At 39.4% G+C, this 22,853-nt stretch overlaps 2 protein-coding genes across 8 annotated transcripts in view; one reads left to right on the forward strand and one right to left on the reverse strand.

Moving 5' to 3' along the window:
• TBL1XR1 (TBL1X receptor 1) overlaps positions 1-22,853 on the reverse strand; it is a 116,426-nt gene that overhangs the window by 56,619 nt on the left and 36,954 nt on the right. For all 7 annotated transcript variants that reach the window (XM_030496200.1, XM_030496199.1, XM_030496196.1 and 4 more), the window contains exon 2: positions 8,848-8,912. The gene's annotated coding sequence lies outside the window, so the exon portion shown is untranslated. The remainder of the gene's footprint in view (positions 1-8,847; positions 8,913-22,853) is intronic.
• The window catches only part of LOC115612204, a 49,085-nt gene continuing 41,795 nt past the window's right edge, over positions 15,564-22,853 (forward strand). The window contains exon 1 of the mRNA XM_030496218.1: positions 15,564-15,764. Coding sequence (XP_030352078.1) covers positions 15,564-15,764 — 201 coding nt within the window. The remainder of the gene's footprint in view (positions 15,765-22,853) is intronic.

Consider the following 22,853-nt stretch of genomic DNA (forward strand, 5'->3'; position numbering starts at 1 on the left):
TCAGCTCTGCCTTCGTCCTTTCCAGTCCTCTTCTGCACTTGCTCCACTTTATACTCACCTTTCTTGAACATCATTTACTAGAGTAGTTTGGTTTTATATATGGGGATTTAGTGGTACTACCTTGCACATGAGCAGCATTAACACCTTCCTATTCTTGCTTTAAGTACCTCTTCACCTCACAGATTTTATGACTACATTTTTCAGAGCTGCAGGATGCTAGAGGAAAGACATACTTTGATTTTACTGGCTAACATACAGAAGTCTTCCTGTTCCTCCATCATTTTCAAGAGATAAGCATGCAGGTTAGGGCTAAATTAACATCTGTCCAAAAGTGCACAACCATGCATCCTATACTATGAAATTTCAGTCCACTTTTCCTACTCAAGTCCTAAAGGTCATCCAGCTGTTCCTGCAGGACACTCACCTATACTGACAGCATCTCCCAACTATACACTACTGGTGAATCTTATTGCATGCTCCTACTTTTGGTGCTGAGTTCATTAGTGAATACATTAACATCAGCCCAACACCAGTTCTTAAGACAACTTCCTTTAGCCCTAGACACCCTCCATGAGCACAAAATGATGTGACCTCCCTTTAGCAGGCTCCTTATTCACCTCACAATTCTTCCACAACATCACATCAGTATTTTAACAAATAATTTCCCATGTATTGCTGGAGCAAGCATCATACCACAGTCTAGACAGATCAGCTCTAGCGCATTCTTTTGTCTAAAACCAAAAACGAACAACTTCATGAAAGAAAGACAACACAGATGCTATACAGGTATCCACGAAGACCATGTGCTTAAATCTTGTCTATTGTGATTGTAAATGTATATACACACACACATTGCAGAGTAGTAACCCTTCCTCAGTTCCCTCCCAACGCAAAGCCAGAGTTCCCATGAACTCCAGACACTGAGACTTTAAGAGTAAGATTTCAGAGGATGGCAGTTATGTTACACCATGTAACATTCACTTTTCTTCCAAATATGCTACAATCCACATCTGACTGTGGATGACTGAAAAATAGTCCAATGAAAATCAGAAGCATTAACAGCAGCAGTCCAAGGGGTACTGCCAACCTCAGCAGGGTAATCCCTGCAACTGCCATGACACAGTCATACTGCACGATAAAAATCAATAGTTTATTTAGTTTGCATTCGAAGAAAAAGAAAATACATGGACCACCATAGAGACAACCAAAGCATGTTTGAATAATGCTAGGCCATGAGGAGATAACTACGCTGAAAAACTTGAGTCAGCTTTGGCAAAAGAAATGGTGGTACAAAACTGGACGGGTCAATGAAAGCAACTTCACTCAACAGCCTGTTCACCACAACTTCTACCTTGAGCCAAAAACTAGGACATGAAAGAGTCTGTCCGCTGACTGGGGTGGACTATCAACCAGGACTCTAGTAAATTACAACAGCATAGGAAGTATTTTAGTATACTTAGTAATAACCAGAATTGAACAATTCAGCACAAAAGGAGTTTGGTTTTAGAAGTTCAATATAAAGGAAACAAAGAAGTTCAATATAAAGGAAACAAGGAATTAGGCTAGTGGGAAGGTATGCCAACAATATGTTCTACGCTGCACTCACATTCACAAACTCATAAACATACCAGTTACTTGCTTTCCCTAAAAATCATTAAATCTGTAGAAGAAAAGGTGATCTTGCCTAGAGATCTCTAGAGAGCAGTGCATCACCTCAGGGATGACAATACTAGGAAATAACTTGTATCTTCTATTTAGAACAAAACCCCAGCATCTCTAATGTAATTAACAGTCACCTCCTCACAGTGTTCCCTTGGGTTCAAATACCCTTACCTACTCCTCCAGATACTTCCCACTTCCCAGATGGTCAGTCTCTAGAAAAAGTCTTCTGCACCTCAGCCACTTCTTGGTTAAATCCATTCTGATGGCTCATTAGTAGAATAATTTATCAACTGTTGTAAGAATAGCTGTTATAAATTTGTTTTCTACGTAAATCAGGTTCCATGCAACTAGGATGGAACCTAGTTCCAGCCTTTTCAAATGCATTTTAATGTGAAATGCTGACATCAAGTCTTAAGTTCATTTGATTATTTTTCTGTTTATGTTATTAGTAATCAGTTTTTCTGGCACTCTTTTCTGTTCCAGTTCAATCACTCAGTTGAATTACTTGAACTCCTGCTGAACTGCACCAAAAAAAGGAAAATTAACTAATGCCTCATTTGATCTTGTGACCATAAAACTTGTGTTTTCATTCCCTCTTTAACCTTTGACCATCTATTTTCCCCCTTAATTTGTGTGTTACGTACCTGATAGTTTTAAATTTGTTCCTTTTATTCATGAAAAAATAATCTGCTCTGACAGCTGATCTGCCCTCTATTCATTTTAACTACTGCTGACTTAATTCTAAATTCTCATTAAGAAACAAACACTTAAAACCCCTTCTTCACAGTCCATCATATATGCATATTATTTGACTTACTGTATTCTCTTTACCAGAAGTGCATGACTTTTCACAAAAAATGTTGACTATGCTAACAGAGCAAACAAGCTTGCAAAAGAGTGACATAGATGATTTTTTACAAGCTCTTTTGCCAGTTTATTACTTTAACAAAGTTCTCTCCTTTTCATATTGTTATGATGGACTTGAATTTAATTTATGCTAGTGAATTAATATTTAACAAACAAAAAAAGACAGGTGTCAAACACCTGAACACATGATAAAACATTCTTGCAACACATGTAGACCATAATAAAATATAGTCCATCTACAGCCAAAAGAAATTAAATCATAGAATCATAGAATCATAGAATCGTAAGGGTTGGAAAGGACCTTAAGATCATCTAGTTCCAACCCCCCTGCCATGGGCAGGGACACCCTGCCCTAAACCACGTGGCTCAAGGCTCTGTCCAACCTGGCCTTGAACACCACCAGGGACGGAGCATCCACAACCTCCCTGGGCAACCCATTCCAGTGCTTCACCACCCTCACTGTAAAGAACTTCTTCCTTATATCTAATCTAAACTTCCTCTGTTTAAGTTTGAACCTATTACCCCTTGTCCTACCACTACAGTCCCTAAGGAAGAGTCCCTCCCCAGCACCCCTGTAGACCCCCTTCAGATACTGGAAGGCTGCTATGAGGTCACCACACAGCCTTCTCTTCTCCAGGCTGAACAGCCCCAACTTTCTCAGCCTGTCTTCATATGGGAGGTGCTCCAGCCCTCTTATCATCCTCGTGGCCCTCCTCTGGACTCGCTCCAACAGCTCCATGTCCTTTTTATGTTGAGGACACCAGAACTGTACGCAGTACTCCAAGTGAGGTCTCACGAGAGCAGAGTAGAGGGGCAGGATCACCTCCTTCGACCTGCTGGTCACGATTCTTTTGATGCAGCCCAGGATGCGGTTGGCTTTCTGGGCTGCAAGCGCACACTGCCGGCTCATGTTAAGCTTCTCGTCAACCAACACCCCTAAGTCCTTTTCTGCAGGGCTGCTCTGAATCTCTTCTCTGCCCAGCCTGGAGCAGTGCCTGGGGTTGCCCCGACCCAGGTGTAGGACCTTGCACTTGGCTTGGTTAAACTTCATAAGGTTGGCATCGGCCCACCTCACAAGCGTGTCAAGGTCCCTCTGGATGGCATCCCTTCCCTCCAGCGTATCAACCGAACCACACAGCTTGGTGTCATCGGCAAACTTGCTGAGGGTGCACTCAATCCCACTGTCCATGTCACCGACAAAGATGTTGAACAGGACAAGTCCCAACACCGATCCCTGAGGGACACCACTCGTTACAGGTTTCCAACTGGACATCGAGCCATTTACCACAACTCTTTGCGTGCGGCCATCGAGCCAGTTTTTTATCCACCGAGTGGTCCATCTATCAAATTGATGTCTCTCCAATTTAGAGACAAGGATGTCGTGCGGGACAGTGTCGAATGCTTTGCACAAGTCCAGGTAGATGACATCAACTGCTCTGCCGCTGTCCATCAGTTCCGTGGCTCCATCATAGAAGGCCACCAAATTGGTCAGGCAGGATTTCCCCTTAGTGAAGCCATGTTGGTTGTCACCAACCACCTCGTTGTTTTTCATGTGCCTTAGCATGTTTTCCAGGAGAAACTGTTCCAAGATTTTGCCAGGCACAGAGGTGAGACTGACTGGTCTCTAGTTCCCCGGGTCTTCCACCTTCCCCTTCTTGAAAATGGGGGTTATATTACCCTTCTTCCAGTCATCGGGAACTTCACCTGACTGCCAGGATTTTTCGAATATGATGGACAGTGGCTTAGCAACTTCATTCGCCAGCTCCTTCAGGACCCGTGGATGAATTTCATCAGGTCCCATGGACTTGTGCACGTTCAGGTTCTTAAGATGGTCTCGAACCTGGTCTTCTCCTACAGTGGGCCTAAGGTCTTCGTTCTCACAGTCCCTGCATTTGCTTTCCAAGACTTGGGTTGTGTGGTCAGAGCATTTGCTGGTGAAGACTGAGGCAAAGAAGTCATTAAGAACCTCAGCCTTCTCCAAATCCATGGTAGCCAGTTCTCCTGATAGCTTCTGGAGAGGGCCTACATTGTCCCTAGTCTGTCTTTTATTTGCTACGTATCTATAGAATCCAATGAAATTGGAGATTTCATTAACATCATTAATGAGTACAAGTATTGCAACTACAGCTCACAATTGACATCAATACCATCCATTTGTGTGACTATATACATATGCTCAGTATCAACCTCAGGAGGATTCAGATCCCTTGTCCTGAATAGTTTTTTTTTATATTTGTTCATAAAAACACAATAAGAACACCACACATGACCTTCATTTACAAATACACATCCACTAACCCAGTGACTATTATCTTTATTTCTATTCATATGGTGAACTAGAGGCTTGGCATGAAGGTACAGGCTTCTAGACCTGGCATCCATGCCGACAGCCATGCCAACACAGGGTCCCTGGTCCTTTGTGGCCAGGTCTCAGTTTCCTCAAGTAAATAAAAGTCTGTATATTCAGTATCATTCCTCTCAGCCTACAGACATCCTGTTGTTCTGCAGCAATATTCATTATCTCCCGGCATCAACACCACTGAAACTAAGGGTAGCTTTTACTTTTGTTGACTTGAGCTAGAACCAACTTTCTGTTGACAATGAGGAAACCAGGACCATGACCTGATGATACAAGTGACATATTAACATGGTTTTCTCCAGATCATAACACTAACGTGCTCAGATACAAAACAGCCTGTCCTTGGGTTTTCTCCACAACATCCTGCTTCACAGACACCTAATATCCAGTTTAGTTTTTTTAAATTTGCAACAAACTTAGTCATTATCAAGAACATTTAGCACTATATTTCTAATTCTTTCATATAATAGAGCAGGAAAAGGGTCATTTCAGGCTATGCGTCTTCACCATGGGCATACGGCAGTGAACCCACAGCAGAAACATAAAATCTCCCTCTCCTCTAAAGCAGATGGCATGCTGATCAAGTAAGATATAATCTAATGCTAGCTGTACTACTACTGCTGCTATTAACTATTAAACCGAGACCAGTATAAAGCAGTGAAGACAAAAACCCCAAGGCAGGGGAGGTGAAGGATGAGGAAGACAACAAGAAAAAAACCCCAACAAACCCACAAAATAAAAAAGCTGTAACATAAGACAACCTATCACAGCAGAAACAGCCTCTTCTCAGGCACATTTATGATTTAAAATCTGGGAATGGCAATAGGCAAGGAACAGCTATGGCCTTTATCCTGTTTTAGAGGACATTCCCCAGATTTGAGATGCTGCCCCATTTCCCTTTGCTTTTGTGTTTGTGCTGCACTGGGCACCTGCCAGTGGCTCAATATCCCAGCTGCTTACATAATTACATATTTATGATTCTGCCAAGAATTCTTAGTCAAAGCTTATTTCTGAACTGCAAAATGGTTACAGAATCAGCAGAGAAAGTTCTCTGGCAAATGCTACTTCAAAGTAGAGCCACCACTTCTTAAAATTTTTAAGGACAGTAGTTACCCTTTCACTTCATTCATTCAGTAGTCAACTTTAATGCTAGAAAAAGGAGGCAAGGGGTACTTTCCCTCTGAATCAGAAAAGGATCTTACTAATGTGTTTAACTTGTTTTCTGTAAAGAAACAGAATTAAAAAAACCTTTCAGAAAATGGATCAGAATGCAGTAGTAAATAAAATGTTTAATGTTTATCAAGTATGCACCCTACCACACAATTTTTCTTCTGTATCACACTATTAGCACTTCTTTAATAAATATACCACTAGATCAGCTAATTCATGTTGATCCAATAAATAAAACTTATGTATGAACACTGAAATATAACTGTTCACCTGTAACCAGTTATCAGGGAAAACACACTGTGCTTCACCTTCCTTCATTGATAACAGCATCCACTGGTTTCAGAAGGAGAACAGTCCAAAATTTCATGCTGTCCCAAGAATTATACACTAGTTTTCCTTCTCTTAACAGGCCTCTTTTGTTAAGCCTTTGCATCCTTCTGAGATTCTGAGGAACGTTACAGTTGACTGGAAGAACGGGAAGGAGAACTTACACCAACTGAACACAGCCACACTCTCTTTTAGCGGCCTATATCACAACATAAAATTTTATTTTTTAAAAAATTGCCAACAATTAGAATATGTTTTTAAGTGGTAACTGATCTTTTACCCTATTTAGTTATTAATGTATTGTATGTGATGCAAAAAATAAGCATCTTTTAATTACTTTTAAAACAGAAAAGCAAAGAAAAAACAGAAGACGATGTGTAACTTCTATGGTTTACTTTTGCCCCTTTACTTTTCCATTTACTAGGAAATGGAACTGACAATCATGATCAGAAATGCAAGGATCATTTCTGATTCACATATATGTATTGAACATGAGTAGCTAAGTTCTGTCTGGAAGAACACCACAAACTGTTTTTTTCAGGTCAACCTCTGGCCCACACTTTGTCTAAATACATCAGAAAAAAAACCCAAAACGTATACACAAACCTATAAAAGTCTTCTTTACTATAAACCAGATTAAGTTATCGTTACTTTTGGGATGATGAAGAATGTCTCTAGCTTGTCTCATAAATCCACATTCAAACTGTTTCATAGTTAATTAAGAGGTAATTGTTCAGAAATCTCTAGAATATTAAAATACAACAACTTACAGCACAAAAGCAGCCCTTAAAGAAGGGGAGTATTTCACTTCACTACAAGTAACAGCTGAGTATGTTTTATGATCACTGTAACAACTAGCATGCCCTTGAGACTGTGCAATTCTGAATTTCTAATATAATTGGTAGGGGGGAAATTAGGACAAAATGCAGTAACATTTCAAGCACAGTCTTTCAGTATTTTAAAATTTTATGAAGTATAAGGACTAGGTTAATATGGAATGAGTCATGTTTTTAAGAGAAGCAGTAATATAGACCTATATTTTAAATTGTAACTAAAACCATGCTCAACTATTACAAAATAAAAATAAATCAGAGTAGCTTTTATTTGGAAAAAGGTCAACAACAACAATGAAAACTCAGCAATAATAGAAAAGGCTGAGAGCATTGCTAGTTTCAGTTTTGGAAAGTTAAAACACCAGGCCAAGTGACCAGGTAAAAATGATGCCTTCTCACTCAACAAATTCATTCCCATCAGCTGCAATTCATCCCAAATCAGTATAAACATCACACATAGCACCTCTGAGCCTAAACATCAGGCTATTAAATGACATACACGCATGGTTTGCTTTACTTAGCGCCAAATACATGCTGCATTACATTTCACTCTGTGATGTCTTCAAGACTCAACAGAATAACTTCTTGCGTTTCGGAGTAAGCAGTTACATCCAAGCAAACTCTCTTGGAGTCATTTTGCTCACAGGGTTAAGACAGTGGAGTTGCAAAGGTGTAAGTGAGGCTATAATTTATTTACATATTCTTTAGATCCATGTCCACACACCAACCAAAGGAACCCAGCTCAGCTCTCAGATCCCAAATTGAGTTTTCAATACAGAAATACCACCTCTTTAACTTCTGTTCTAAGCACAGTGATCTAGAGATGCTTGAAATACAAAACTCAGGCTTGCACCTTATGCACTTATTTCTTAAGGCTAAGGCTGCAGTTACCATTCTTATATATCTCAACTGTGACAACACAAGATACCAAAACTGCTGAAAAAAAGATTATTTGATCAAAGCTGAAGCGGAAAGCTCCAGCCCTTCTCTTCAGACCTCACCTCTGCTTTCCATCTGCACAAGTATCAGGAAGTGTTACGTAAACCATAAAGACAGTCTGCAAATGCAAACTTCCAATAGTCTCTAACATTGAGTAATATTCCAGAAATGGAGTAAGATCACATCAACCAAACCCCTTTCCAAAGATGCTTTTAACTTCACTAGTCTTATGCTGTCAAATGTGCTGAAGCAAAATACACCTGACATTGCACAGAATTTTTTTTTATTTCATTTTTTTCTCCAAGGAGAGGCTGTTAGTCCTAAAACAAACTGCAGAGAGCACCCAAGTTGGGGTAATAGAGCACTCGGCTTGGCTACAGCTTGCCCTCAACAGGCTTTTGGCAAAAGAGGAAGCAAAACCAGTTACCAACAGGATGAACTATGTTATTGTCAAGTCACACTTCTCACTTCATAATTAACATGCTGCCTTACTTTCCACAGGATAAAATCCGGATGCAAGTGTAATATTTTAGTCATACAGAATAACGGTCTAGATGTTTCCTAAAAAATTAAAATAATCCACTTGTGTACTAAAATGTAGTTATTCTAAAAAATACTTCTGGTACTTGGCTTATGGTCTATCTGCAGGAAGGAACCGCACCACCTCTAGTCAGTTAAACAGGTACTTACCATTGGCAGTGCATTGATATGCAGAAGTTTTCCTTTTAGGTGCCTCTTGCCACAGAAGGGTGATGCTGACAAGGAAACAGGGAGACAAAATAGGAAACATTATTTATTATTTTGAAAACGGTGGTGTTAACACAATAAAACATTATCATGGCTCTTTCAGCCTACTCTGTTCAAGGAGCTGGGTGATTACTGCCGAATTTATACACAGCCCAGAGCAGCAGCAGCAATCAGGCCCAGAAGAGCATGCAGAGCTGGGCTTTTGCATATATCCTGTCACTACCCGTATCACACAAACTGCTCCCGCGGGGAGCCTGAAACACAGATCTTTGAGCAAATAAGCCTGTTGAAGGAATACTTATACCACCAGACCTCTAGACAGTCTCACCCATTCAGCAGGAGCACTAAACAGAACAACCTGTGTATAAAAATCCTGATGTCTGGATCTTGCTTTAGGTTTCCAGAAAAATCTTTGGGAAGTTAACTAGGCAAAGTAGGCAGCTTCTGCCCATGTCAAATTTCTTCAGGAAATAAACCTCAGCTACCGACTTCTAAACACTCTCAAAAGCCCCAAACAAAAAAAAAAAATCAACATTCCAGTGGTCTGACTTCCGAAATGGTTACATCCACTGTGTTCCTAACACGTACTGCACTGAATAACTCCATTTATGTACACAGGTGTGCCTATGCACCCAGACAGTTACCAACTCCTGCAGTGACCTCAGTAATTAAAATAACCAGCTCATACTAGTTGCTGGTGACATTTGACAATATGTACATAACAGAAATACTCCTACTGCAATATTCAAGAAAAATCTTTTCCATGTTCAATAAATGAACAAAAACATAATTAAAAAAAAAAATCAATCCATGCTCCTGTATGTTTTTAGTAATTTTATTTACATATCAATAATTTCATGCATCTAACAATAGTTAAGTATAAGAAAACACATTTCGATGTCCAAATATGTGTTAACTCAATCCACTGTAACGTTCCTTTTTATTCAGTAATGACAAATTATTTTAATTCACACTAATATTTGACTTGTTACTTTCCACACAAATACTTGCCGGACTACTTTTCTTTAGGAAATAATCTAATTGCCCACTCACGAGAGCAGGAAGGGTGACAGATGGACAGGGGTGACTAATGAAGTATTGTCAGACTATTTTTAGATTAAACTATTTACAAAGCATCTGCAAACTGTGTTCAAAAGCTTTTACTATGAGTACAGAATAACTGTGAGTTTTGGGGCTCATGATGTACACAAAGTTCTCGCATGCAATTTTCAAGTTCAACCAGCAGGAAATGGTTTATTATAAAGCCATTTTTGGACCCAGCCAAAAAAACAACAAAAAAAGCTGCTGCAGCCAGGCTTATTTTATCCTTAGAAGATACCATCACACCACCAAGGCAGGTAGAAACCTTTGCAGCCCAAGTGAGAAACGCTGCAGAGGATGATGAAGAATGCAGGAATGCTGAGAACTGAGAGCATTTGCAAACATGCTCTTGTCTCCTTGCTTAGTTGTACTGGTGCTGCAGAAATTATGTAAATAGGCTGAGGAAAACTCCACTCCTCAGTAGCACAGTTTCCTACGTGGAGCTACTCAAAGTTTGTTTTTTCCACAGTAAGAGTTGCAGACCAGTAGAGAAAGCTTTTATCACTTCGCTCGGCAAACCCCATAAAAAACATTACTTGCTTATAACAAGAGTTTTCCTTAAAAACAGAACAAACCACCAATCAACCAATATTATTTTGAGAACAGCCTAAATGATTACAAAAGCTGTGCACAGAGAAAGTCAGAGGAGGGCCCTTCTGCCCCATCCTGAGTGTGACGCTTGGTTTGGGTTATTTCATTTGGGAAGGAACATGGCAAACATAAATAAAGGATGATTGCACAAACATAAACCATTTTCTTCAATGAAAAAGGCTTTCTTCACTATACACTGCCCAAACTGTTTCCTTCCAACACCTCTTATGCCATTGTGCAATCTTCTGAGTGCAGTACTTATCATCAAAGCCAGAGACAGAAACCTTTCCGTCTGATCTGTGGAAGAGGCTTCTTGTCCTTCACTTTATATTTAAAGAGGGCAGTGACACAGAAAGAACCTGGAAGCAAAGACTCAAGAGAGCAAAGAATGAGAAAAGAAAGGGCTCACTGACTGCTTCATTCCTCACTCATGTTAATTGGTTGAGGGCTCCAGTTTTAAATAAGAGCGCTTGAAATGACATGTAAACATTTAGAAAACTGTGATGTCCTTCTTCAGACTCAAGTGCTGAGTACAAATGCCTCATCAGCAGCTTTTTTCTTTCCAGATTTATCCTATTGGATTTTGCAATTTTGACATGTATCTTGACACAATGCAGGTGACTGCTGTAATTTATTGATTTTAGACTATATCTTGCCTTTATATATTGACCTGTTAGAGTGATTTAAGCAGGTGCCCAGTTGTAGTAACAGCTGCACTATGTGACACCTAGAAATAATCCACCAGATGCCCTTGAATTTGATAAAGCACACCTGGAGAGCACAGTAGTTTGTGAGTTTGGATCCTTCATCTTGGAGGAGCTGGGGGTTCACCACTGACTGATGACTAATACCTTCAACATTGACTGAATACTGCTCCACTTGACTTAACTAAGATTTTTGTCTGTCCTGACCTGCTCCCAGGCAGCGCTCACCAGCTTTGCCCACACTGGGTTTTTCTGCACAAGAATAACACACCTGATGCCTGTTTCCCCCCATGACACTGCACCCAACAGCTCACTACAACACCCAATATCATCTTCTTGGAAAGAGCATCCCACTGCGGTGCATAGAGCGGCAGCAATGTCTGAAGCCATAAACTCTTGAGAGCTGCTTGTATGCAGAGGTGGCAAAAAGGTCCGAGCAAACAGGTTGCACAAGACAGGCACTTCCCATCTGCAAGACCAAACCTAACACGTCAAACCAGCTACCAAAAAAGGAAACACCAACACATGCTGCTAGCACAGATTGGGCTGCTGTTATCAACCAAGTAATAATCGTGTGGTACAAAGACAAAACCACAGGTAAAAACAACCATGGCACCACACAGTAAGAAATCTGCTTATAAACCCACAGCACAGATGTATATTAATGTTATTCCATACCTGTTTCCAAACATAATCAGTTCAACGAAAAAATTTCTCTAAAAGCTATTTGCAAAAATATTTACCCATTTTCTTATAAAACCACCATCATTTATACTACTTTCTCCTATCCATCTGTTACACTGTGTTCATGCTATGGCTAAAACAATGTTGTCTGCCCGAGTTCTGAAATGCTTTGGTTCCTCATGTGAACTTGTGCACACATGTTTTTCTTCTAATCCTCTTAGTATCACACTGTTTATACTACTTTCTGAGATTTTGGTGCTATTTGAGCTCTAACAACAAATTTAGTCATTAGATGTTGTGCTCTGTGAATTACAAAAGCCTTCTAAGGACACAGTATCTTTTCTTCTAAATTATCCTCCAGTATACTGCTTTTATCTGGATTCAGTATCTGGAAAGAGTGTCTCAATCAAAATAGAATTAAAAATAACTAAATCCTGGATATTCCCCTCAGTAACTAGGCTGCAAAACACATCAGACAATAGTTTTAAAAGCCTAAATTGAAAACTAATCACTCCACTGAATCCTTCCTTTCATTTGGTTAATAGGCATACACAAAACTAGTGGTGATTCTACCACTGCAGTGCTTGGAACATAAACAGAGAAAATCAAAGTTATTTCTTTTAATCACAGTTCCACAGCAATGTATGGCAATTTTTTTAAAAACAATTCAGCACTTCTACAATAACGTCTGCTTTTCACATATTACAGAAAAGCTGAACTGAGACAAATACCAACTCAAAAAAAATTCAAGAGAAACAAATACGTATGTGAGTGGAGGGGGAAAATCAGCACCACACACAAGATGCATTAAAAACTGTCATTACCTGCAGCTAGTTGGTAGCAATAGGGTTCCTGCTGACAAAATCACACACACAGACTGCTCCAATACTCCACTCGGATGGAGAGGTATCACTGAGGGAATTTTATACCATCCAAAGTATCCAAGACCTGCCCAGAGACATATCCACCTATATTCCTAAACTCTATCTGAAAAAGTTTTTCTCTATCAATCGAGAAATCTTTTTTTCCTGATCTTTGGTCTGTCTTTAGGCCTTTATTACTTCAGAAATATGGGAAAACATGGTACAAACTAACTTTCTGAATGTTTCAAAGAAGAAACGCTTAACTTACATATTCATATCACAGAAGAGCTGTACAACTTTCCACACCTCAGAAATACTCTTTTGTATAGCAAGCACCTGTATGTCTATGGATGTATGCGAACCAACTAATAAAACAAAACAGGATATCTGAGGAGATAAAGAACTAGGTAAGCAGACAACACTATTCTGGAAAAAAGATTATCTGGATATAGGAACTATTCTTCAGAAGTGCACAGAAACAGGATTTGCTGTGCAATGAGAAACATAGGAATAGTCAGATCAGAGCAAAAGAATATTGTAGCAGCTATATACAAGTTTAAACACCATTTTCTATGGAAGTCAAAAATTGAGGCAATCACAGAAAATAGATTATAGCCCCCTGAAAAGAAAGGAGAGGAAACCACCTTAGCCAGCTCTACTAAAAAACACTTAAAGCACCAGAGTAATCTTGTCAATACCAATCAGTTGGTACCACCGGGGAAGGAGGGAGGCTGGGCTGGGCTGCAGCACAATTTCACTTGCAAGGCATTTAAGCGAAATTCAGTAGTGAGTAAACCAATTCACATAAACTGAAAGTTAAGAGATCCTAGAGAATGAAGTCAAATCCAGCCTAGACTGGGAAGGAGTATAAACAGTTATTTACTCAAAGCACCATGTGTTACGTGAAGGGGCTAGAGTAGTCACAAATCCCACCTTCACAGACTGCTACATCTAGGGTCAGGGCCCACCTATGTAAATTCAAGGCACTTTCTAATTTGCGTTGCTTGTTCATTTTCTGAAAATAGTGGACATGATGACTAGTGGCATATTGATAATAATTGTAGCATATTGATACATAATTTTTTGTGGTTTTATTCTAGAAATGAGTTAGAAATTTAAATTCATCACTGCAAGATTAATCAGAGAAAAGACTGAGAATAACAGCCTGTCAAAATACCTTCTTCCCTTTCCACGCTTCTGCTAACAGAGCCTGGCTTGTCTGTTTTTAGATACTGAGAGCGAGATATTGCTCTGGTTTGGGATTGGGGGTGGCCTTGCAGAAGAACCAGTCTAGATTATGGCAAGCATCAGAAATCCCCACAGTGGGGCAAAAGCACAACTGAGCTTTTTTCTTAAAGAGCTTAATTTATTGAATTTGTTAAAATTGTCTCAAATGTGCCATGTTTTGAGAGATACATGTTTTAATTAGACATCACACTTGGAACTGGGCTCAAAATGTTTAAATTAGGAAATCTCAAGAAATAACAAGAGGACATGACAATACTGTAATATTTTCAGCCCTCATGAATGTAACCACCATTCAAGCCCTGTCTGGGTTTCCCCCAATGTCGGTAACACTATCACCCTCACTTTCTTGGGCAACCAGAAATCAGATGGGGCGTTCTTTCAGAGTAAAAGCTCAATCTGCATTTTTGACAAGCCAAACAACTAAGCCTCAGAGGACATTTAGACAATGTGGAGGGACCTGAGTTCTGCTGCAAGACACAGCCTTTGCAGACAGTTCGATGCCAACAGGCTCAAGTCCCACTGTGGCCACTGACCCTGAACATCGTAGACACCCAGTGCTCCTGAAGTTGTGGCTCTCCTATCTGAGAACATGGTACAAAGGCTGGTTGCCTTCTGTCTGCCTTCTGCAGGAGCGCCTGCAGGATATTTGCCCTCGCAGCAAAGTATTGGGTTTAAAAACAGATATACACCAAAATATTATAAAAATCTACCTTGTCATGTTGGGCATGTAAAAGTAATAGCACCGTCTGAAGAATTAGGATCCAAGAATTCTTTAGCCCTCATAAGTTACTTCTAATACTTTAAAGCACTTAAAAATCCATAGGTATGGAAACATTTTTCTGAAAACTTAAAAAGTCATACCAGAGGTCAAAAGTAAACTCTGTGGTGGAGCTTGGGCTCATGTACTCCAGATGTTCCTGGGACGCAGCTCCCCCAAAATAAGGTGTTTATAATACATTCCAGATTCTTCCTAAAATTATTACTATTATTTTGTGCAAAGCCAAAGAAAGACGTAAGCCACTCATGCTGCCAAAAAAAGGTGACACTCACTGCCCTGAAATCACCCATTAAATGTATCATGGAATAATTAAATATTTTTTCCAGAAATACTGTTCATTAAAAGCTGCTGCGCTTGTGCTTACAATCCCCTCTCACTTCCCTGGGAATTTTTCAAAACTGAGTGACATTTGGTGCATAATGTACTGGTGCAGTATCCAGAAAAATTCTATGTCTTGGTCACATTTTCACACAAATAACCTACACACTAAGCTCTTTCTATACAGGTAAATCCTGTGATTGAGCAGCAGTCCAAGTTGCCCAAGATCAAGTAACACACAAGGAGTTCTTCCCTTTTTCAAATCTCCACATCCTAACATCAGTAGACAACATCATCTTTCCTACCAACCCTTTTGTCTCTGCCCTTCCCACGCTCCATCATTTCTCTAGCGGTGTAATTTTGAAGTGTTATATGAGGGCTCTGACTCACAAGGAGTTAAAAACCTACCTGGATAGGGCTGCCAATGTTCATGCACTGGTTATCCAGCCGTCCATGTTAAAAGGACAACTTACTCAAACACAGCAGCTATTGAACTATGACAAATCGCAGACGACGGTACAGGAAAAAGACTGCTTCTCATTACCATGGCAAGCTTTCCAGGTTCACGAGCAGGTAAGCCATCCCTGCAGCAGGGACTAGAAACTTTGAGGGCAGAGGGACAGCACACTCATTCCCAAATAAACTGCCTCTTGTCCATAAGAGTTCAGAGGGTGTAGGTCACCCAAAGGCTTTAGTTTAGTTTTATTCTCAAGTCACATCCTAGCCAAAACCTACCTGCTACTGCACGGGGAGACCTCGGTACACCCCCCCCCATCCACCCACTCCCGGTTGGGTGCTCTCACCACTTCCTTTCCCCTAAAAAATGTAAAAATACTAGTTTTCTATCACTCTGACCAGCATCTCACTGCAGGGTCAGAAGAGGACAGAACTGGCTCAAGAGTGGAAGAGAGAACACAGCCCTGAAAGGGAAAAAATGCGGGAACAGCACTGCCCTGTCGTCAAAATACACCTCTGTTTCCAAGGGATGCGTGGTGCCTTGGACAACGATGAGATCCCAGCAGAAAAATCTCAGAGCAAACACGGAATGAAGTACTAGGTAATATGAATTATACCAGAAATAACACAGACACTAACTGTACAATATATGTATTATTCTGTTGTCTTTTCAAACCATTTAGATACCAGAGCTGAGAAACTATGTCTGTCACACTGATTGAATAGGGAAATAATTGCATCAATATTAGACTTATACATGGAGTAAGAGACACCAAAACCTGTTCCAAAGAATAAGCAGCCTACAGTACAGACAAACATGACAAAATATTTACTTTAGCAGTATGGTCAAGGAGAATAGCATTTATTAAATAAATAGATTAAAGCCATTAATCATCAGCAGCATTACACTAACTTAACCATGCCACTTGTTCTTCACCTGGGTTTTTTTGAACAGGTCCTAAGCATGATCAAGGAAAACAAATGTATTTGGTTCATTAATGATGGCATATTCAAAGGACTTAATTAGCATCAGGATATTAAGCCACAGAAGAGAAGTCTCACATAAAGACCATCACTCGGCTATGATTAATTGATAACCTAACAGTGCCCTTACTCGAGTCTGTTGTAAGTAGTAAAGTGGGGCTTAGCTACATGTATACAGTCAAACTATGTACTTCCTGCCCTATGTGGTCTATTCAAAAATTAAAAAAAACCCAAACCTTTTCCTAAAAATGCTGTTCATTTTGTTAATTAACATTTCAATTATATTGGCCTTTCCTACTGTAGGAAAGCATTTTCCTTATTGCAAATGGGTGCAAAAAAAAAAAAGAAACCCCATAAAGAAACAAAAAAACCTAAGCACACTTAATTTGTTGCCAAAATGTATGAAGTCAGTATTTTTGTTTCATTGGAAATATTTTCTGTTGAGTTTCCTCCAGTCATTGCAGCTGTATAGCTCAATTTACAGCCCTTTTGAACTCATGTATTACATGTACAGAGCAACACATAGCAGGTGTTTATCCTACAAACAAGTGGAAGTGTGATTAGATAACCTATTACATAGCTTTGCAAACAGTTAAAAAAAAAGCAAAAACACTTGCTAATGTTAGTTCCCCAGCACCCTGTGTTTTCCTTTATCCAAGATAAAAGACTTTATCCAAACAAAACTGCAAGAGACCTGAAGGAGACCTGAAGACTGGCCATACTGGATCAGGCCAAAGGGCTCCCTGGCCCATTACCCTCTCTCCAGCAGTGACTCAAAGGCCAATAGCCAAAGGAAGAGTGAAAACAGCACCAACACGATCTAGTCTCCTAAATAATCTCCAGCCATTTTCAACTCAGATGACTTTTCAGAGCACGATTTGTTTGGTCCCTGTGTGTTTAGTAACTTTAAAGGAATTATCTTCCATTAACATTTCAGTCCCTTAAACACTTAGCATTTACTTCTTCTGGTAAGAAGTTTTACATATCTGCTCCCTGCTCAGAGAAAGAACAAGCTTGTGTGTGTCTCTCTCTTTACAATTTTATATATATGCTTTAATATCTTACTGGCTTAACTTGACATTCCTGTAAGAGAAAATGAACCTCTGACCCCTATTCACTCTCTCCATGACTCTCGTGTCTCCACAGAATTCAGTATGCCCCACTCCCATGTTGTAATCTTTCCTTAACAAGCTGCTGTATGAAACACCTACACCTGGTCTCTATATTATGATTTGATATGACAACTGCACACTTTGCATGTGATTAACTGAAGTCTTCCATGGCATTTCCAACCTTCCTGCCCTTTTTGATCTCTCTAGCATTACCATCTTGATAGAGTGGTCACTAATACAGATCCACTTCTATGGACGATTTGTACAACACCCACAAAAAAAGAAAAAAGGCACTTACACATTGTTATTGAAGGTGTTCATCTATAAAAGCGTTCATCTAGGAATAGGAAATGGGGAATTGAGCATCTAACATGATAAATATTAAAATAATGCCATTACATTTCAACTCTATTTTTGAAGGAGCATTGGCCAATATGTGCTCATCAGCATAAGCTCACACCTACAGAAGAGCTCAGATTTTTTACATACTAGTTTTTATTCTGGAAGCTATTAAATTCCAAATCTTATAACCCCAGTAATCTGACTAATAGTCTCCTCAGTGTCTCCCCTTTCCACTTCTGTTCTTCAGTAGAGCTCCTCACAAACAGGGTTAATAGCATTTTGTTTTCTCTGCAATTGGCATGTCCTAATAGTATCTGTAAAGGATGTGTCAATGCTATCAAGAATGATGGGAAGTTAAGCTTTCTTAAGCTTTTCTGAAGAACTGACACTACATTCACCATCTTCAAAAGTATCCCAGAATAAAATGAGTTTTGTCAAGCACATTATTTATCATTTTCAAAATCCATACAAAAAATGGAACTAGTTACAACCCTCTGCATTAAATGTCTTTTTAATCTCAGTGAAAGTCTACTTGATAACTTGGAAAGCTGTTAATGGATCAGGCTTCAGACATAAGTAAGTAACATCTCCAGCCAGGGGAAGACACACAGCAGTTGAACAGGAGCAAAAGTCAAGGGCAAGAAAATATCTCAGGTTTAGCTATATCTACTGAAGATGGTGTAGCTGGAAACACATTTTAAATAACAAGGAAAAACCAAAATCATGCAGCTGAAGAACAGTTATGAGAAACAATTTACGCTATGGGACTCCTGTTATTTTAAGCAAAAGCAGTAAGGACTCTGGAAGGAGTAATTCTGCCTAAGGAGATATCTACTACATGGCATTTGATCTAACAGGGCCCTTCCCCTCCTTTACTTTTTGATTCTTATCTTGATTGTTTCACACCAGGAATTTGAAATTGGCTGAGCTGCACATCCTGTAAATCTCGTTGTTCAAACTAGAATAGGCTGAAGATAGGATTTTACCATTTGGGAATTCTGCCCCTGTGGTTGCCTGCAGAATTCTCCACAACTGCTGTCAGGACTTCTTGAAAAAGGTGGGGCTCTTCCCCCTTTTTTTTACCATTTGGGAATTCTGCCCCTGTGGTTGCCTGCAGAATTCTCCACAACTGCTGTCAGGACTTCTTGAAAAAGGTGGGGCTCTTCCCCCTTTTTTTTTTTTGAAAGTCAATGTGATCTACTAGACTGATCAGAGAAAGTAAAAAAAAGACTCAAGCCCTCTAGTCTTGGTCTTTGATCTTCCAACTTATTAAAGATATAAAATTTACCCACACCTTAAAGATATGCTAGATATTTTCATCACTGAAATTACTTGCTCCTTGCATGTTTTTTGCTGTTCCAATACAGGTTTACTACAGCATCCACAGACCAGCCTGGCTTTCATTCTTGAAAAACAAAGAGTAATGAATGTCTATACACTTAAGTAAAATAAAAAAAAGCTATAAAAGCTATGCCTCTATTTTCAGTTTGAATATACAGATACTCAGCCTTTTATTGATGAAGAACTGTAGGCCTGCACATTTTACTCCTTTCTTTTGTGATTGTGCTAACACACACTCGTTAACCAAGGAAACAACGGACAAATGCTCGGGTGAGGAATATCAAACACACACATTTGTCAAAAATACTCCACCTAGCAAAAGTATTTCCCCTCCGTGTCAGATATCTAATATTGGGGTCTGGTTCATCTCCAAACAGAACACTGCAGATATTATTTTAGTCACACCTACTCAAGGGCTTTCTTCTCCTTTTTTTTAAGCATGTTTTTTTGCTGTGCTTTTCAAAGTCAGTGGCAGGATTCTAAAATGGAACAGTATGAAGCATTTAGCACTAATAGATACACAAAGCCTATGCAGCACTATGTAATAAATGCACAGAACTTGACAGCCCAATAATGATGTATCTTCCATCTGCCCACAAGTAGTAGTAACAACCTAGGTTTACAAGCTGCTGCACTTCAGAAGAGACTGTTTACCAGATCAGATAAAAAAAAGGTTCAATATATATATATATATTTTGTTGCATGACACTGTACAGATGCAATCATTTATCAGACTTTTTCTTGTGTCTTATCATTCTTATCACCGTCAAAGGAACAAGCAAAATCTTGGAATTACAAAAATGCCTCAGATGCTAGCATTTCTGACCCATTTAACACATCACAATTTTTTTTACATCAACTTTATCCAGAAATAAATCAACTTGTCATATTCTTATAGGAATACTGCTACTAGACTGATTTTGACACCTTTTCAGAGAAGTCTCCTTTGACCCTCTTGGACTGCACGGTAGCAGGCTGTGAGTGCATACCACAGACACACTGACTCTTCCGCTCCCACAAAAGTGAAAAAGATGCCATTTTGCTACTGGCATTTGTACCCTTAGCAAGCTAAGTTTAAGAGCAATTAGCACTATTTATTCTTTTGTCAAGTTAAGACCATTTCCTTATGGCATTTTTAACTAAATAATTTGTTAATGCAATGATTCAGAAAATATTACTAGTTTTATATTATTATGAACAAAATGATCCTCCTGTAAAGTGGTAAAAATAAATATGAAAATACATATATTTTAGCCTGCATACAAAGAGTTAATTTTTATTACTTCAGTGTGTAAAGACTTTACTACGAAATTCTTAAGTGACTTGGACAATTGTCAGTTCCCAAAGTGACACATGCAAACACTCTTGCCAAATTTTGAAGATGCTGGCTTCATGGTCAAGCCACAGACCACCCATGGCCCCACAGGACAAAGATGAGTGTGGATGAAGGCATACAGCCACAGTGAAGTGCAAATATTTCATGCCAGAGAAGCAACAACAGCATAAAGTGTTTGTAATACATGCATGAAAGTGATCTGTGAAGCCTCCCATCACTGCATAGAATTTCACTGTCCCAGCACACACTATGTAGCCATAAATGGTAAGATAAGGAAACAGATACGAATTTTAGCAACATGGCATAATGAAACTCAGTATATGCACCTGTATGATGGGAAATGTAAATAGAGACAGACGTTTACTTCTTGGTTTGCAATTGCAACATAGGGATTCTGCTTTTCCGGTCTGTTAGTATGTAACAAAATTGCCAATAGGGCAATTTGATTTCACATGTAGCTATGTAAAAATCTCTCCTGTGACACATTTTACACAGAGAGATGTATTTGCAAAATATTAAAGGCAACATTTGCATTTCTTTTGATTAACAAACCAGAAAGATACTACTGAGGATCCAAATAGTCTGCTCATCCTTAGTTACTAGAAGACTTCACCCGGTGAGCTCATTCCAGCAGCCATATCTGAGGGACTCCACTTAAACCCTCCTGTGGGTGGTGTGACTCTGTTTTTTTCTTTTTTAAATTAACCATTTCTTACTGCTATTAACAATGACACAAATCGAGTTTAAAGGATAGGTATTTTCTAAGTGACCCAACAGATAGCTGCAGCACTGCCCTTGCTATTGCCCCATCAGCTGAATGAAGTAACCAAGATTCAGATGGACTTCACTGTGGCTGCTCACAGCATGCACACGCATGGGAGTGTTTCCAATACCCCCTCGCAAAGGAAAGGTATAGACACTACCTAAGATATGCAGCTGAGTTATTCATGGCCAGAGAGACAAAAAAAACCCAAAACAACCCAGAAATGAGGCATGGTGAACTTAAATACACTGGTAAAGATACAGAGCACAGACACTTTTCTGATATCAGTATTAATTATCTTTAGAATTAAGAAAGATTAAAATACAAACCCTACAGATACCACACAGTAAATTTTAAACCCTGATGCTTATTATTTTGTTCCAACTGGAACAAAACAAGAATAAATGACAATGCCCAAAGAAACTGGAGCACAGTAGCTCCAGCCTCAACGCAGGCTGGCTCCCCACAGCTGGGCTGCATCTCTTGCCCAATACCGCTTCCTCACCATGGCATGAGAAGAGTAGAAAAGAAGACGGAACACCACAGGAGCACTGCTGTTTGTTCTTTTTAAAGAGTATTATTTTTTCATTTTTGGCAAAAAACTCTATTAAAAAAAAAAAAAAAGAAAAAAAGAAAAAACCCAACCAAAAAACCAACAAACCAAAAACAAAACAAAAAATCTCCTTATTCTTTAACTGAAATTCTTTACTGTGTTTTGACAACAGAACCCTGCTGCACCATCTTTGGTATGTGTGCTGACTATTATTCTCTTAAAAAACCAAACCTTTTCAATGACACAGTTCGTCTTGGATCATATAATTTTAAGGTTGAAATTAAAAGACATTGGTTGATATCAACCAGATCTGAAAGAAAAGACAGAAATCCAGAAATCTCACTGATGCCCTAGAACAGCTGTCCGAGTCAGACAGAGAGGGGGCATGTGTTCCCATACACGCCACATGTCTTGTAAAAGCTCTTTGAGGGAAAGGCTGCATTGATCATCCACACAGGAGATCCTTCAAGCACAGGAAATCCTTCAAAACTTGGGAACACAAGATCAGTTTACAGGAATCACACACTGCTATTTCCATTTTCCATAGAGGAACTTATGGGTTGCTAGACACAGGCAGAAAGAATTCATGACCCTCTTTCTCTTATCTCTGAAACGTAATGATGGCCAGAGTACAACCCAGTACCAAACTATTTACAGATTCAAAAATTAAAACTGGTATTTGAAACGGACCAAAACCACACACAGAGGCAATGCTCCCAGTAAAGTGCTAATTTGCGTACACAGCAATGCCTTACATCAGGACTGCTGCCCATGC

Source organism: Strigops habroptila, chromosome 8 (genome assembly GCF_004027225.2).
Source record: "Strigops habroptila isolate Jane chromosome 8, bStrHab1.2.pri, whole genome shotgun sequence".
Lineage (NCBI taxonomy): Eukaryota > Metazoa > Chordata > Aves > Psittaciformes > Psittacidae > Strigops > Strigops habroptila.